The sequence below is a fragment of the Poecilia reticulata genome, chromosome 22 (assembly GCF_904066995.2).
Source record: "Poecilia reticulata chromosome 22, P_reticulata-male-v2, whole genome shotgun sequence".
Taxonomy (NCBI): domain Eukaryota; kingdom Metazoa; phylum Chordata; class Actinopteri; order Cyprinodontiformes; family Poeciliidae; genus Poecilia; species Poecilia reticulata.
Genome location: NC_088851.1, coordinates 14,959,527 through 14,978,400, shown reverse-complemented (window position 1 = coordinate 14,978,400; position 18,874 = coordinate 14,959,527). Strand labels below are relative to the sequence as shown.

At 38.1% G+C, this 18,874-nt stretch overlaps 1 protein-coding gene across 1 annotated transcript in view; it reads left to right on the top strand.

Moving 5' to 3' along the window:
- The window catches only part of eipr1 (EARP complex and GARP complex interacting protein 1), a 52,334-nt gene that overhangs the window by 8,208 nt on the left and 25,252 nt on the right, over positions 1–18,874 (top strand). Inside the window, exons 3-5 of the mRNA XM_008399624.2 lie at positions 92–224; positions 1,729–1,885; positions 15,944–16,043. Coding sequence (XP_008397846.2) covers positions 92–224; positions 1,729–1,885; positions 15,944–16,043 — 390 coding nt within the window. The remainder of the gene's footprint in view (positions 1–91; positions 225–1,728; positions 1,886–15,943; positions 16,044–18,874) is intronic.

Genomic DNA, 18,874 nt, shown 5'->3' with positions numbered 1-18,874 from the left:
GGTGAATGACATTTAGTGGGTTGTGTGTGAAGCCAATGTTTTTTGGTCACTCTGAGCCCATCTCTCACCTCTGCCACTGCCACTGTTTCAGATCCACATCATTGACTTTGATGATGAGAATAACATCATCAATAAGAATGTCCTCCTGCACCAAGCTGGAGAGATATGGCACATTGCTGCTAGTCCTGCTGATAAGGCTGTACTTTCCACCTGCTACAACAAAAGTGAGTTCTACGATTTCAATCTGTTGCTTTTTGCTTCATTCATGCTCTTCTTATTGTGTTAATCTTATATTGCACGACCTCAGTTATCTGTAATGTACATGTGTTGCCAAGTTGCTCTTTTAGCTGCGTTAGGAGTCGAGCTAGCAACAGCTCTACAATAAACGGGGCCTATTCAAGAGCAGGAGATGTTCCATGACTGTAAACCTAAAGTTTTTCCTGAAGCTGCTGTTGCAATGTTTCTTGTCTTTCCATGTATGGCATTTTGAAAATAACATGGATATATATATATATATATATATATATATATATATATATATAGTGGAACTTACATTCCCTTAAAATCTATCCTGTCTATGCATAAAATCTATGCTGTCTCATTTTTGTTGGCTCTTACTTAAAAGTGACCCAGACCAAGAATATGTGATACTATTCCTTGTGTTTATATCTTAAAACTGCTTTTAAAATGACTGGGAACAATGTAAATGTACATAATTATATACAATTTTTAAGACTGTTTTATGTCTGTCAATTCACAGCTTATTTAAGCAATTTTTACTTAATTCATTCAAGCTGAACAGTGGTACAAATGTAGTTTCCATCATCAGTAATTATAGTTTAAACATCATGATGACATGTATCCTAGTTTTTTTTTTCTTTTAAAAAGTAATGCCAAGCTAATATTTTTAGATTCAGAAAATAAACACGTCAATTACTGCCTTTTCAAGTCTAAACACAGAGTCTCTGCAAGCATCATACTGAAGACAGCCATGTCAAGCAGGGACATGGGGTAAAAGAAGGTGGGACATGGGGTGGGTACCTCTGGGAAGGAGAGTCGTCTTTCACTCTGTGTCAGCCGAGTTCGGCACGCTTCAGCTCACAGGGTGTCAGCCGCTATGGACAGCCAAACACGCGCTGCTGCACACACCACCCACTCACATAAAATATATTTAATCATGAGCGCGCATACACATGAGCGTCACTGTACCATTTCCATACAGCCTTTCAGCGGCAACCAAAAACGTGTGAGCAGGCTTTTCTCTATAATGATTGCTTGGCCCATTACTCCAAAAGCAAGGTTGTCTAAAACCACTCAAAAGCATCAGCCACGTGTTGCTTTTTAATTTGACAAATAGGCTTAATGCCAGTGTTTTTTAGCCCAGAAGCCGCCTACACACTGTCAATATCTACACCAAAAAGAAATTAGGCTGGTTCGCTCTCTGTCTGTGCTTGTGATTGGTTTTTACACTCCAGCTTGAAACTTTTACTCCAATTACTGCACCAGTTCTACATTTACTCTCCTGCTTCCAATTAGCAGCTCCAGCACTGGCAAGGATGTGCCAAAAATAAATAATTTCAGATGTGTGATTAGCAGAAAAGCATGTCCACATCACAGCATATTAGCAGCGGTCTGTCTCCCTTTCTGACCTTTTCATTCAGGTGTGTTTTTGTCATATGTGCTTTTATATCGGGTTCAGATCTGTGTCTCCGTGTTGTCTTCCTGTAGCCAGTGACAGCAGGGTGGTGTCCTGTGCTGCAGTATGGCGGATGCCCTCCGACTGGGACTCGGGAAACCACGAGTCACCTGATGACTCTTCCCACAACCCTCAAACTCTGGAGCTGCTTTGTCATCTGGACGATAGTGCCCATAGAAATTCTGCCTGGTAGGTCTCACCTTGAAACAGAGAAAGTACTTTAAATCAAATTCTTCAATCAGGTATAGTTTACCTGATTGAAAGGTAAACTATATAGGCTCTCATTCGTTACTTAACGAATGAGCTCATAAGAGTATATATAAGCTCTTATGAGCTTATATATACTTTGGCAGTCTGGTAAGTATACAGTTATTTGTACCTTTTGCAATTAAACAAGTTTGTTGATCTTCAGTCAGTGCTTAACATCACTTGTATTTATTATTGTGCCTAAAAAAACTGTGTGGTAACAATACAAAATGATCAGCAGAATATTGAAAGAGAACATCTTAAACAGCCTTTCTTTGTAATTGTGTGTCTAGTGCCCATTTATATAATCACATATTCAGCTTTATGATAAACATTTAAACATATATTTTAAAGTTTCATAAAGAGGATTTCTAAAATGCTTTTACATATTTAAACATGTTTTTTTAAGTAACATAAGTTACTTTCCTTTGTAACTATTATGTTACAAAGGAACATAATAGTTCCTTTGTAGTTACAATACAATACTGTATTGTATTGTACTACAATACAATACAGTATTGTAATACAATGCTGTATTGTAGTTACAATACAGTAACTATCTTACTTTATTACTTTTTTGATAAAGTAACTAATAACTGTAATTAATTACTTTTTAAAGTAGCTTGCCCAACACTGAACACAGACTTTTTCCTATCAAGCACAAAGAAGTCCCTCTTAAGCATTTTTATATAGAAATAAATATACAAATATTACAAATCAATGTATTGCAATCATAGGACAAACATAGATTGTCAAATGTAAACTGTTTGTAAAGATATTGGTCTCAAATCTTGTTCTTTACTGCTAACAGAGCTCATTTATTCTTTTAGTTGTGTAGTTAGAAAGTCATTCCTTCTCTTCAACACGTTATGTCTTTTTTTTCTTATATATTGCACATACAATTTACAACAAAAAGTCATGTAAAATTATGATCGTATTCTCAGAAATCCCATTAATCCAGATTATTATCTACAAGGAAGCTGTAGTTCTGAGTGCGTTGCAGCACCCCCTTGTGGATTGCAAGTCATAGACATATTGGAAAATTTGCAAAAAAAATCCACAAATAAAACTAAAAAAGCTTGCCCCTCAAAAATGTGATCACTGCCTACAGAGAGTCAGATTGAAAAAACTTTGGGTCCTTCTCTGTATGTTTTTTTTAACTAGCAAGTAAGTATAATATTAGAAATAAGTGTTAAATTTAGTCTGTTTTTCATCTACCTCAGAATTGGTTGGTTCTCATTGTGTCTGCCTCAGTCTAATTTATAGAGAAATTGACTCATTTCAACACGATACCATCGGTCGAATAGTTTACTGCAGTGGGAAAAAAAAAGTCTAATTACTCTGAACCAGCTTTTTGTGTGTTATAACGAAGCTCCAACTGTCTCACTCACTGTAAAACATATACAATGCATTGCAGAGCCCTCTGCAGCAATGGTGCAACACATCCAGTTCTGCTGTTACCAGATGCAGTGAAACTCGCGTATTATTCGTTGAAACACAATCCCGGAGGATATTTTCGAACTATGTTGACCTGTAAAGTATATAAATAGACTTATCCAATAGGCAAACACCGAGACAGCCTTGTTTTTATTGAGATTCGAGTTTGAGATGTCCTGCACCAAAGTTAAGTGTCACTGAATGTTGAATGTGGAGGAGCCAGATGTTATGCTCTTCTTCACTGTCACAAAAATAATTGTTTCACAACATTCACATACACATCAGATATTTTTGTGCCTTCGATCTAAAGTTTTCTCCAAGGGAAGGGTGACTTTTCCAATGTCAAGGGTGTACCTTTCCAAATTTGGTCCCTATTAATCAAAGTCAACATGGATGTCTCACCAATGTACTGGAAGAAATGCTCAGTGTTTAACCTCTATGGCTGATGTCTCACACAGTAAAACAAGCTCATCAGCTCATTAGGAAAACTTTCAACATTCTTAAATACATTTTTCTCATTTGCTGTTTGGGCATGAATGGTTCACAAGTCCATTTTTAACCACAATCTTCTATTATTCTGTGAGTGTCAGTTATGTGTTGAGCTGTCCTAGTTGAATAAATCTCAAAGCAAAGTCATCACTGAGCTCTAATCATAACTAATGTGCAGGAAGCAGCTGATACCCGTTTGCTGGATGGAACAGAGATCCTGAGCAGGAGCAAAATGATGGTTAACTGCATCAAGTGCAGAAACATATTAGACACAAAGATGATTCCTTGATTCAAGTCATGTAATGACAATACTATTGAGTAGAGATGTGCCGATCAGGTTTTTTCCTGCCGATTCCGATCACCCATGAGGGCCGATCACTGATACCGATCACCCATGAGGGCCGATCACTGATACCGATCACCCATGAGGGCCGATCACTGATACCGATCACCCATGAGGGCCGATCACCGATACCGATCACCGATAACGATCACATAATTGTTATATTTTTATCATAAACACTACCTGTTACATTATGTGGAAAAAGGAACCATGAATTCACCTTAATTTAGACAAAAACTTGTTTTTAATAACTTTTTCCAAGATAAAAACAAAACAGGCATTGTGCAAATTGTACTGCTATCGGTAATACTATCTTTAACAGACTGAAAACATATGAAGAGGATAAATAATGCAAAAAGTCAAAATAAAACCTCTCAACATTGCCAAAGAAATTCAAGTATAAAACTTAACATTCAAATGCTCCATTACAATAAAGAGCCACCTTAAGCCACCTGAGTTACTGAAAGAAAACTTCCTGATAGCATGGTGGCTAGCTGATTACTGCTAGTTATGATTGGCTGTTTCTGACTAAACGGAGTAATTATGCAGAACAGGGAAGAGATCGATTATTTTTTTAGAGATTATTTGTCTCATGTTAGGACAGCGAATGTTTTAATATTTGTGTAAAATTTATTTTTTTAAGTTATATGCTGCAGCTTTAAACAGAGGTTCGGTGTGAGAGTCACTACCAGGTGGAGCAGAAGCGGCGCTCCGTCTGGGAAATATTACTACCTGTAGCGCGTAGCAGCAGTTCAACAACAAGAGCAGAACCAGCGTCTTACATTGCAGCTCGAAGACTTAAATTATTTTCCAGGTTATTTGTTTAGCTTTCTTACCGTCATGCTAATCCGTGTGTTTGTAGCTGTGCGCTGCTTTACCTGCTATCTGATCCTCCATATGTCTTTTTTTACTGCAGTGAGCCTCGATGTAGCCAAACTCCCTCAAGTATGGCATTGTTTTTATCCCTTATTAGATTCGTCGTGTTGATGCATTTTGACCTGCTTCATCCCACGTGCTTCAATTTTCCGCTGCAACTCGCAAACGTCCCCAATCACTCAGTGTGTTATAGTTACACATCACTTAGTATTTGTTGCTGTGCGCTTGCTCAGTGTGAAGGAAAGAGGCGACCAGCTGCACAGGCAGGCTGCAAAATGAGATGCAGGTGATCGGTTTGTGTGATCGGCAACAAGAGAGCATGATCGATCATACACTTTTTCACAGAAATCGGTCGATTATGATCGGTGGCCGATCGATCGGCACACCTCTACTATTGAGCATAAATCATTTGAGTGTATATTTTTTGCTTTTTAATATATTTTTTTATATTTCTCTTAAGTCCTAGATCAAACTTGTTTCAAAGTCCAGAGGCCAAAGGTGTTTCCAACAAAGACATTATCTCTTTGCAGTTTGAGTTCATGTTAGAAGAAATCTGTTTTCTTAGTCTGTTCACATTCAAGTCGTAGGCCCATGCTTGCAGCGTAATTAAGCTTTGTTCCAAAACTGATCACTCCACTTCTTTTTTGTCACTAATTTTCTACACATCTATTTGAAATTTTACCACTAAAAAGTTATCCTCTATCAAGAAATCAATCCATTTTGCAATCATTTGGACGTATTTTTCTGCTGAGATAGCATCATATACAATGTCTTCAACTAAATATGGAAGTTCATGTCTGATTCTGAAGGAGGAACTTTAAGAAAGGTGTCTTTAAAAAACAAAAAACATAAGAAACAAAGAAAAGGCCAATTTTGACATATTTATGTTTTAGACCTTTTAGATTTTTAGGTTCTAAAATATGACATTTGGCCTTTAAGTTTAGAAGAACTTAGAAGACAGATTGACAAGCCTTTAGTTCCTCAGAAAGTGAACCAGCCACATACTCCATTATACTCTGAAATGCATCTCGTCTTCATCTCGGCTGCTTTTGTGCGCGTGTGTTATTATTTTTCTCTGGATCTGACTATTGACTGGCCCACATCTTGGATTTTAGTCACGGCTCGATCCTTTTGTCTTACAGTCAGAGCTGTTCGCCATAACTCACTGCCTATGAGAATGAAAATCGATGGTCATTCCGCTTTTTACGCTGCCGTTCATCGTCTGCCTCATGATTGCTATCATTTTTAGACGCGCCAATCAGTAAGCGTACTGTAGCAGGTGTCTGCGAGGTAGAGATAAAGATTGGGAGGGATGGAGGGAAAGCCGAGAGAAAAATGCAGAGATGTTAAATTTTTTTGCTTTTTGCTTGTTTTGTTGAGCTTGTTTCTTTATCATTCCCTCTAAAGTTCTATTTCAGGGTAAAGACTTGTGTTTTTTTAGGTTTGAGAATTTTCACTCTCGAGGTATGGGTTAAAATTAAAGTTACAAATATTTCACTTTTGCTAGGGATCAAAAAAGTTAATTATCTGTGTGTATATGTGTGAGAGACCAGGTCAGACGATGCTGTCGGGGTAAAGATTGATGGTTGTGGGCACCACCGTCTCAGCGCCCAGAGAGCTATAACCCTCACAAGGGCATCACACTGTGCACATACGGTCTATACGTGTGCGTTTCTGTTTTGTTGGGATGTGAATTGGATGCTGTGAAGCCTGCACCCTATGCTGTGCACTATTGGCTTCCTTAGATGGATGGTTCTGGTGTGCCGCCCGCCTCCTCCATTTCTCTACGACATGCACACATCCTCTCTTGTTCTGATAATACTGGCAGCTTGCACCAATCTGTGCATGCTTGTGTGTGTGAAAAGACAAAGAGTTTGTGTTTTAGGTGGTTTTATTTTTACTTTATTTTTGCGTGCGTGTTTGTCCACCTGCTCCATGTGTGTTTGCATCCACTGTAGCGTGTCTGCCTGTTTAGTTCACGCGTGCTGTCCCTTCACTCCCGCTAACAATAACCCTTTCTCCTTCCTCAAAAATCCCCTCATTGTTTGGGCGGGCAAACATTTGAGCCTGTGCTCCGTTGTAAAGCGTGCGCTGAATAAAAATGCTGGCAAAATTTGTGTGTGTGTGTGTTTATGCGTTCTCCACGGCGATTTTTGCCCTCTTATTCCTCCTTGTGCACTTAGTTTCGATTGGGAGCCTTGCCAGTTGACCAAATTGATTCATGTGGAGCCATTTGAGCCAATCAGCACGCTAGGAGGGAATGGCAGAGCGCAAAAAAAAAATTCTTAAGATGGAAGAAGATGGCTATGGTACAACTGTGTATTTGGTCATAGAAACGTGTTCTCGTTTTTGAGCAAATGTTATTTATCTTTAATATTACCTGTCTTGGCCTTCTTTTATTACTTTTTTTGCGAAAAGATCACAAGTTTTGGTCTGTTTTTATTCCTTGTCATGCAAAAGAGTGTATTGCATAAAGTAGGATGCATTATTCTGTTAACAAAACCAGATTTTTCTTGACAATATCCAATTAGTGCTGCTATTTAGAGAACATGTTGTTTTAACCAGGTTGTTTACAACATATTCATTTGTCTTCATTTTTTTTTAATGTTACTATTTTTGACTTATCTTGAACTTTGTAAACTACTAAAGTTAAATTGGGACAATATTATTTTAGTTTTCCATTCAGCTTTATAGTTTTGTAAGAAGCACTGAAAGCCAGTTGAAGTTTTAGAGCAGTGTATGGTGTGAGCATCTGCTACCTTGAGACTATGTCCAATTGTCTAAATATTACATTAACGTAAAAAATGAAAGTTTATCACACTAGGAATATATTGACCAACAAGTTTTTCCCTCTAAGAAGTTCTTTGCGATATGAATATAACACACATTGTTACGACAGTGACAACACTTTTGCGATATATTGTGCAGCCCTAGTATTTGGTGCTGTTAAGACCACACCTTTTCCATAATTAATACCCATGCATGTTTAAAGAATGCAGTCTAAAATCAGATCTTGCATGCGTTTTAATGACCTGACTCACAAAGATGAGGTTAAAACTACTGGATTCTGATCTTAGAAGCTGTTGAGGTTATTGGACTCCTTATTATGAGTTTTCATGTAAAATAGGGCAAAATAACTCCTCAATCTTTTGATTGTTGTTAACCTTGATGTCAGAATGGTGTTTTTTTTTGTACAATTATAGAAGTGTTGCAGGCAGATGATTGCTCTGATTTTGCAGACATACACCTGTAACCCTATAATATTAAGTGTACAATTGCTTAATATATGTTTTTGAGACTTCTATATATTTTACAAAGATTGTGCTTTCTTTAAACCTTACTACCAAATTATATAGCCATGACCCCTCTTGTGAAGGTCCCAAATGTCACAGGTGAAACAGACCAGTTTTAACAAAAGTCTGTGTATGCATTTTAAGAAGCCTCCAAAGGTTTTTTTTTTTTTTTCATTGAATAAATTTAAGAATTTTCTTTTCGTAATTTCTCTATAAATTTGTCTGGCTGCAAGGTTCAAAAGCTGGCCAAGTCGAGAATATGATTCTTACCTATAAAGATTGATGAAAGCAATGGTTTGAGCTTCATTGAAATGGAAATAATTTTTTTCACCACTTTTTAAAGATTTTAAACTCGTTTAAAGTATAGTTTTCTGACCATTATTTTTTGAATAACACTTTTAAGGGAATCTTTTTCAGAGCTAACATTGTTGATTGGTAAAATACTTTATTGCAAAGAGAAGTTTTTTAATAAGACAAAAAAAAAGACAAAAAGACTGATTGTGTTTTCCATGTACGTAAAAAAGGAGACTACTCTGTTGGATAAAATAATCTCCCACATCTGTTCTCACTGCAGTACAGTAGAGGAAGGATCTTCTGTACTGCACAGTCCACTATGATGAGCATGTTGTGGAGCATTTTTGCTTTTGCACAAGCTCTTGAAGGTCCAGAGTTCAGTCACCCATCTCTATTAATTTGTTTACCTCATTTGTAACATTGGCTTTACATAGAAAATACATTAGGTGCACAGTTATTAGCAAAGTGTTTTTTTTTTTGAGGATTATTTTTATCAATCATCAACTAAAGTGTTCTTGGTTAATCCAAAATACTAATAAACCTCAAACATGAATGTTTACAAAATTAAAAGTGACGTTTGGGCTTTTTTTTGAGAATATCTATAGGCACACAATTATTGGGCAAAATCATTATAGAACTAAATGGAAAAACACACGCTTCTGCATCATACTCCATTATTTTCATCTGTTTAAGTGAGAATTATAAAACAACTCAAACCTGGCTGCATAGTGGCGCAGTTGGTAGAGCTGTTGCCTTGCAGCAAGAAGGTTCTGGGTTCGATTCCCGGCCCGGTTCTTTCTGCATGGAGTTTGCATGTTCCCCCTGTGCATGTGTGGGTTTTCTCCGGGTACTCCGGTTTCCTCCCACAGTCCAAAAACATGACTGTCAGGTTAATTGGCTTCTCCAAATTGTCCCTATGTGTGGGTGTGTGTGTGCATGGTTGTGTGTCCCTGTGATGCCCTGCGGCAGACTGGCGACCTGTCCGGGCTGTACTTGACCTCTCGCCCGGAACGTTAGCTGGAGATAGGCACCAGCAACCCTCCCAACCCCACCAAGGAATAAGGGTGTAAAGAAAATGGATGGATGGATGGACAACTCAAACTTTTCCAAAAAATATTTCTGATCAAAATCAATTGACCAATAAATCCATCCTCCTTTTCAGTAACAGGGATAAGCCGTCTATTCATGGATTCTGTCAGTTTCTTGATCTGCTGACGATCAGCTTTTTGTGCAGCAACAACCACATCCTCCCAGACACTGTTAAGGAAGGTGTACTCTTTTCCTTCACCATATCTCCCATTTAAGAACTGCCCTCAATTTCTCAACTGGGTTCAGGTCAGATGAGGAAGGAGGCCATGTCATAAGTTTTTCATCTTTAACGCATTCACTGGCTATGCAACTACTTGGATGGATGTGATGGAGCATTGTCCTGCAAAATAATAATTTTCCTTTAGAAAGATGCAGACTTCTTCCTGTACCACTGCTTGAAGAAAGTGTCTTCTAAAAACTGGCAGTAGGTGTGGAAGTTGACTTTGAGCCCATCTCCAACACAGAACGATCCAACCAGCTCATCTTGAATAATACCGTCATGTACTAGTGCCCCATCTTGCTGGCGTCTGATATGAAGTGGAGCTTTGTGCTACTGATCCAGCAATGGACCCATCCACCTGGTCCGTCAAGAGTTACTCTCATCAGTCCACAAAACCCGTGAAAAACCTGTCTTCACATATTTCTTGTGTGTGTCAGTGTGCCTTGCTTAGCAGTGGTCGGGTTTCAGCTTTCCTTGCCTTTGCCATTTCTCTGAGTTCAGAACATCTTCTTGTTATATGTACTGCAGATATGTTGTAGTTGGCAGAATTTGAATATTTGGGTTCCTGATAGCTCTTCTGACATTTTTTATTTTATTTCTTATTTTCAGACTCGATTAAACCTTTGTTTAGGCCTATTTTGCCTTAAGGAAAGAATCTGCCTAATATTTATGAACACCTTGATATAAGGTGTTGACCTCCTTAGGCCATACTGGAATTGTCTCTGAGTAAATTATCATCCAAGCTCTGTTAATAGGAGCCATAATTGTTAAAATAAGCTAACTTATTTATTTCATAAAGTATAAAATTCTTGCAATAATTCTGACTTTTCCACCATACAAAGAGCTCAACAGTGCTGCCAAAATCCCCATCCTTCAGTCTTCCTGAATGGGCTTTTACATAGACACAATGAGCTTGTTTTTGTGTTTGGATTTAACCTTCTCATCTTACTTCTCATGAGATAGAAAATATTCTGTCTGACAACCTTCAAACTCTGCTACAATAATGCAATTTCATTTTTCAGGAACTTGCTTCACAAAATCTTGAGAAAGGCAAATTAAGAAGATAAGAGTCACACATAGTAGTTTTCATGAACTTCATCTACATACTTGCAAAAGGTGTCACTTAGTTTGGCATTTTTTACTTGGTATGCCTGTTAAATCCTGTCCAGAAGGAGGAGGGCCACACCCGATGTGTTTGTCTTGTACATACTGGGATTTAACTTGTATACATGCAAAGCACAGCATAAAAGGAGAACAATCTGAAGAGCAAGAGACATATAGAAAGGCAAAGAGAGAGAAAACTGCATCCCTTCCCTCGACTTAGATGCATGGGGCTGTGAAACCCCCACAGCTCTCCCTGACAGTATTTACATACTGCTTCAAATGCTAGCTTGTTGCAAAACTCAAGGTCAAATGCATGTAACTTACAGTGTTTAATAAGAAAGAAAGCCGATATTAGACACTGCTCAGTAATTGTCTCCGACTCTCTGCTGTTGCATAAGATAATTGATACTTTGGGGAAAAATGTGATGTGCAAATCCCAAAGTGGTGAGTATGTTTTAATTGGCCCTATGGTGTCCTGATGAATGTGTGTTTTTGTATGTGTCAGGGAGAAGGTAGCAATCTGTTGTCTTATTTTAAGGTTTCTGTGTTAGCAGTTGTTTGCACTTAGGCTCATTCCTCACGTGTTTGGCACCTGCTGTTCAATTTTTAAGATGGGGCTGTAGGTGTTGGGCTTGTGCTATTCTTGGTCCAATGTTCACCTTCAGTGAGTTATATAGTAAGAACCCATTTTACAAACTTCACAAATTTCTATGTACTTATTTCCAGTCAGATATATAATCAACCCATATCTGTCTGGATTTTTTTTAGATCACCACAAAGTGCTGCACCACTATAATGTGTAATGGAAAGAAACCAAGCTTTCTTTCTTTTTTTCTCTTCCAAATAAAACCATAAAAAGTCTGGATGTCACTGATACCTGTAAATCTATCTGTGAGTAATTTATTCTTAGTATAGATGGATTTGTTCTTTAAACATAATGAAAAAACAACCACATTAATAACTTTAACAATGAACGACTGTGTCCATCTTTTATCCAGCCTGTTTCCCAAACAAACCCCTTCTTTGAAATTGGCAGGTTTGACCCCAACAGTTTGCTTCAGATTAAGTTCTAGCTCATGAAATCCTAGTTTTAAAACGAATATTAACCACTGGTTTTTGCTACTAAAATATTTTTGGGGTTGACTCTAGGCATAAATATTCCTTTGTCTTCTGAAAATGAATTAAAGTAAATGTGATACAGCCCTAAAGGTGAATAAGTTTGCATGCTGGGTGTGTTTACGTCTGTGTTTTTGCATCCAGAGTCCATAACTGTTTGCTCCTCAGGAGGGCAGTAAAAGCCGTCCCTCAGCAGCCTTAGATTTACAACCCTAATAAACACAGCTCCTTTGCCCCTCCTCTACTTCTCCCAATCCCTCCAGCGCTCTGCTTCGCCTCTTCTAATGGCGCTATCTATATTTGAAACTTGGACTCAGTCCAACAGCAAACTCTAACTTGGTCATTTGTTTTATCTCTCTCAAACACTCTCATCGTCTCTCAGACATAAGCATTGTTGTGGCTTCTCCAGGTTGACAAATGAGTTCAAGAAAATGAAGTGGCTAATTGATGAACTTCCTAAATAAATGGCATCATTTACTAAGTGTCTTATGACTCTGGTTTTATAGCTATGTCAAAATTAGACGACCAAACCTACAAGTAATCCAAATTTACACTGCATTCAGTCCGGATTAAAACATAATTATCTTTTAAGAAAAAAATTATAACATTAAATCAACACTGAAAATGGGAACATTTTTATGACCATAGTTATATTTGGCTCGTTTGAAGGTTGCTGACATTATCTTGCATGGCAAGACTGGGAGTTAAAGAACTGCTTTGTCTGTTGGGTTCTTCCATCTTGTCACTGTTTCCATCGTTATTTAGCTATCTGAACTAAGAGAAATGAAGAAAAGTACAGATGTGATCCAGTCCCCAACAAGGGAGCAATGAAAAACTCAGCAAGTGGCCCTGTGCTCATAATATATGCTTTAAGTAGAGCACAGTGAGGACTTGCAGCTCCACGAGGCATGCAATAAAGAATCAATACTCTGCAGACGGTTGTATGCAGGGAGCGATCAAAGCAAAGTATGCAGTAAAAGCTATTTTTTTTAGCGACGGTGAAGCAACCATGTGTCCCACTCTTGTGGCATTAGAGTGACAGAATTGGGCTGCAGGATTTGCCTATGAGTACTCTCTCATTTATACAAGGCTGTCACTTTTATTGGCAATGAATTTCCTTCCTAAAGTATAATCAGTGAAGACTGCAGCAGGTGAGATGCATAACAGCCAGCAACACAAATCTGATCTGGACTCTTACACTTGGAACATGGGTAAAATATACATAGGCTCCTGGTCAGTCAGTCCCATTCCCCTATCACTTATTTGAACTCCCATTTTAGGCTTTGCTGTGGGAAAGAAACTGTAGCCCTGCAGAGAGCAATGAGGAGGGTGGGAGCAGCACATACTTGGGGTTTATTGAGACCATTAAGACCCTCCTTCTTTCTTGGTTGTTTCTGACCAAGTGGTATATATATTTGTACACATGGCAGTAGGACCACAGGAAGGAGGTAAGGGAAATCATTTTTTTTCTCATATTATACCTTCATATTATAGTGCTGCAATATATCAACAAATATATAAAACATATCTTTTTATAAAAGCTACCTATTGTGGCATTTAACTGTGGGAGAGTGTGTGCGTCGTCCATTCCCCTGCGCATGACTAGACTTGTGTGCTAGTCATGCATCTCTGAATTTTTGTAACTCACTGTGGATTATGCACATCATCTTTCACTCAAAATGGACGGTTTTGAAGGATCACCTCTGCCTGGTGCAACTCCCTACAGCTTTGTGGCATCTGTTGCAGATGTCAGAAGTTCTCCACTTGGCACTGCCTCAAGTTCAGCCTGCTGCATTTTTGATATCTGATGGCTTAGTCCAGCACCTGCCTTGATGGCTGCAGCTACATGTTAATTTTTATGTGGTACATAGTGTTCACATTTGTAAAATTCACGCGATTTTTCATTAACGGTGACCAATCATTGCAATGGTCTTTCAGAAGTAGAATCTATTTTTATTTTGTCCGGCCGTAAAAATGTCACTAAAATAGCATGCAATTGCATGCAGTCAAAATGGTCTCTAGTTGTGACCAAAATAGGTAGAAATGATCGTATGTCATTTGTCCCTTTCACAATAAGCATGACTTTCATTTTTCTAGGAAAATTTACAGTTTTAGGAAAACCCTCAGCGTCCTTGACCGCGATGGATTAGTTTGTCTAAATAGAGAGACTCAGCGCATTTCATCAGGAGCAGATAATCTCACCATAACAAAATTGTTTGAAATATTCTAAGTAATTAAAGTCTGGCCTCTGACAAATAAGTTGTTAGCATAACTTATTTGATCACTCTGTGATAAACAGCTGTTTCCTGACAACATGCTAGCTAATCTTAAAACGCCGAGATAACAGCAGGTAACCGTAGCAACTGGTGATGGTTTAAAGTCAGGCTGCATGCGGACCCTTCATGTTACATATTATTCTTCTATTCTTCTATAGTTACTGCTTAAGTATTCTCAATAATGTCTTCCAATATCATAGAATTATTTTGTTTAAAAATTTATTGTCAACTTTTATTATTTTTTACACAAAAACAAGGCGGGCTGTTGTCCTAGTGCCCCTACCACTGTTATTCTTGAATAACATTGCATTACACTTTTTTTTTTATTTTTAAATTTTCTGTGAACTGATGAGAGACTACCCATTTGTTACCCATTTGAGGTAACAAATAAGGCACCTCAAATGGGATTTTAAAGCGTTTTTTTGTGATCTGCCTGAAACATAATTTATAGCTAATAAAAGAGACAAACTTTACTGAAAACTCCTTTTTTATGCTGTTGCTATGTTTTCCATCCACTTTTTTTCCCCATTTTCTTCCGCTTATCCGGGGTCGGGTCGCGGGGGCAGCCGCTTCCGAAGGGAGGCCCAGACTTCCCTCTCCCCAGCAGTGGTGGAGAAAGTACTCAAAAAATGTACTTAAGTAGAAGTACAAATACACAGACAAAAATGTACTAAAGTAAAAGTAAAACTACCAGGTTAACATTTGTACTTAAGAAAAAGTACAAAAGTACTGGCTTTTAAAAATACTTAAGTATTAAAAGTAAATGTACTTGCTGAACGGATTACCTAATCGCTAATGTCATTAAGTGAACCAATCATATTCAATTTTAATACATTAGATATGTGTCATTTTAATGAACAATGCCACAGATAAAGCATGTTTTTATTGTGTTTACTCTTTGCAACATAGTTTAGACTTAGATATGTTATTCTATGCATCATACTTTCAGGGATGGAAACATCTTGTCTCCTGTCCAAACATAACATGAACTTCACTTCGGAGGAAACCGCTTCACGGCAGACGCTGCCCCAATCTGCCTGTCGATCTCCCGCTCCCTTCTTCCCTCATTTGTGAACAAGATCCCCAGATACTTAAACTCCTCCACTTGAGGCAGGACGACCCCCCCGACCCAGAGAAGGCACTCTACACTTTTCCTGCTCAAGCCGGTTTTTCATTAGTGCTAAAACGGTTGACCCCCAGTTGCAAATGTTAATTAAAAGCAGTCTATTTATGGTTTATTTTGAATGGTTCTATTGTGTAATTTAGAAATTTCTGAAGTGCTAATAATAAGGTGCATTCAGTAGGCCACTGTATGGGTAGTGGTACCTTGATGTGGTAGCTCACATCTTTCTGTTACACTGTGTGGATTACATGGAAATATAACCAACCTCTTTGCTCTTATTGACCATGACTCAGGTCTTCTGAGTGTTTATAAGCTGCATATGTGTCCTTCTGCATTTACAGCGTGTTGTGGGAGCCCATGGGCGATGGCAAGCGTGTGATTTCATTGGCTGATAACCATGCGCTGCTCTGGGACCTCCAGGAGAGCTCCACACAAGCCACGGTATGAGACGCACACACACTGAAAATCACATTCACACACACACACTTATTGTTTGAGAACCAAGTTTTTATTTATTTTATTTTTTTCTTGGTTTTAACTGAAACATATTTTCACTGACAAAACAGCTGCTTACACTATTCACACATGTTCATATAAAGTATTTGCAAAGATCTATGTTAGAGCTCCTGTAACAGCCACACTTCTGCCCCATGCTGATTGTAAGACTCTTGTGTCACAACTGAGAAATCAGTCCATCTCTGCATTATTCGTCTGACGCGTGGTTCGTTTCATTCTACAATGTTTTTTCTTATTTAAAACATACAGAAACTTCTTGTGATATTTTTATAAGAATTATGTGCTGTCTGACTCCATTGCATATAATGTGGGGAAATCATGCTGTGCAGCAGAAATAATTGTCCTCATAAGACATGGGGATGAGCAGGACACAGTCATGTGGTTTGAACAAAACGAGTTATGAACTTTGCCTCTCCCTGTGCACAGCTGTATTCATGTTGTGTTTAAAATGTGTGAGAAGAAAGAAACTTACAAAAAGAACATAATTCAAATTGTATGGTGATAAAAGGGTGTTCATGAATGAAACTAATCTTAATTAACCTGAAGTCAGAGTGTACCGCAGCATCTCTAAATTGAAGTCACTCTAGTTTCACATGTTAGGACCTCACAGAGGTTTTTGGGATTTTTATAAAATTTTGACGGAATGCTTTGTTGAAATGTATTTTACTAAATGATAGCTGCAAGTCTTTTCAGGTGTGTCTACATGCTTGACCTGTAGACACACAATACATTTATGTTTAGATCCGGACTTTGACTGGGCCATTTAACATATGAATATGCTTTATAAAAACATCAGCCCCCCTCGAAAAAAGCAAAACAAAAAAACATAGCTTCAGATGCATGCTATTCACATGCTGGATGGTGAACTTCTGCCCAGTTTAGCAACTTCTGAAAGGTTTTGTTCCAAAATATGTTTTAAGTCAAAATGCTTAGTTCTGATGTCATCTGAGCACAAAACACAGCTATTATTCCACGTTAGCTGTGTGTTCCCTTCATGAATCTGCAAACAAATGGTCCTATAGCCTTTTTTGAACAACTCCATTCTCAGATTTTCCATGTAGGCGAGACAGATGCAGCTAACATAGTTAGTAGCTGACCTGACAATAGACTCCTGCCGTTCTCTGTTCCTCCTTTAGATTTACAGTGTCCCTTTACTCCCTTATGGCTGCTTCTGTTGGTGGTAATTAACTCCTCCAGTGACATGACCACAACTTTATGCCTTATCAGACACACCTGTCTGATGTGATCATTGGTCTTCATCATGCAGTTTATTGTGGTATATCCTCTTACAAACGTCTCAGCCCTTCATGGAAAAGCTGCGTTTCCACTTAGAAAAAAATTATCCACTTGTGGGGTATAATACCTGATTGAGTGACATTTAAAGACATTCAGTTGACTTTTATTTTGGGGTATCAAAGTTAGGAGTTATTTCAAATTGCACACCACACTTATCAGATTTCTATTTATAAAAATAGTCCAAAACCATCCGATCCTTTTCACAGTTTAAACCCTTTTTATATCAATAAGAACATAACATCCAAATGAAATATTTAGAAACTTATTATTTATTTTACTATTGAAGCAAAATGTACAGATAAGCCATGGGAATACATTTGCAATGGACTGTGTTTTGTCTAAAAATGAACAGAAAAAAAAATGATGTTGGCCAAATACTAAATTGAGGACTATAGAAAGTTCTCTATGAAAGTATTATGAGATTGAAATAAGAGTGGGACAAACCCCAAATATTGCGCAACGCTGCCTGTCAGTTGCCCCTTGCTGGCAGAAATACACATTAATGACTCTTAATACAGAGAAAAAACTATGTAACTAAATTGAGTGTAAATACTTGTGGTCAATTTGCCTGTGGTTGTGTCCTTCGTAATGCAAGGTGAAGAGGCTCTTCATTGTAAATTCACCGTCTCCAACTTGCCAGCTTTGCACTTAGAAAGGCCATTATGTGTATTCAAAGCCACAAAATAATGGCGTGTGTCATGTGTGAATGCATTTGGGGAAGAACTAATCGAGTTGTGATGTGTCAGCCGGCTTTTGTGGACGTGTGTGTGCGTGCGTGTGTGTGTGTGTGTGTGTGTGTGTGTGTGTGTGTGTGTGTGGATGCGTGTGGGGGTTTGCATGTGTGTGTGTGTGTGTGTGTGGGGATCCATTAGAAGCCAGATGTGATGAGAAATATGAAGTGTATGACTCATTAGTGGTTTATGTAGATTCACATAAAGGGCAGCAAACTCGCATGCAAGCACAAGTCGGTCTTGGAGTCTAAAAGTCTGTTAGACTCTTTCTTATTGTTGTTCAGATAAATGGAAGGCTAAGACCTCTCACTCTGTGTGAATATTTGCCAGGGTTATTTATGTTGAGTTCTAGGTCATTTTATTATTAAAAAGGAAAAGGGGACAAAAAGGTTGATATTTTACACCACCTACTCATCTTCAGATTGTGTCCCAAAACTAATATGTATAGATATATTAGTTTAATAATAGCAGCAGAGGAACTGAACAAAGCCATTCAGTCCTTGTTGGCCACACTTCCAAATATTGAGCTATTGAAGAGCTGTAATTGCAACAAAGTGTGTTTAAACATAGGGCTGGCCCAAGGGAGCTGGGCACAAATGCGCACTGCACTTTTCAGTGAAGGTTGTGTATTATTTTTCCTTCGATTCTACAATAATTAGTGACCTTGAGTTGTTTTGGCACATAAAATCCAACTAAAATACGTCAAGTGTGGCTGCAGCGGGACAAAAT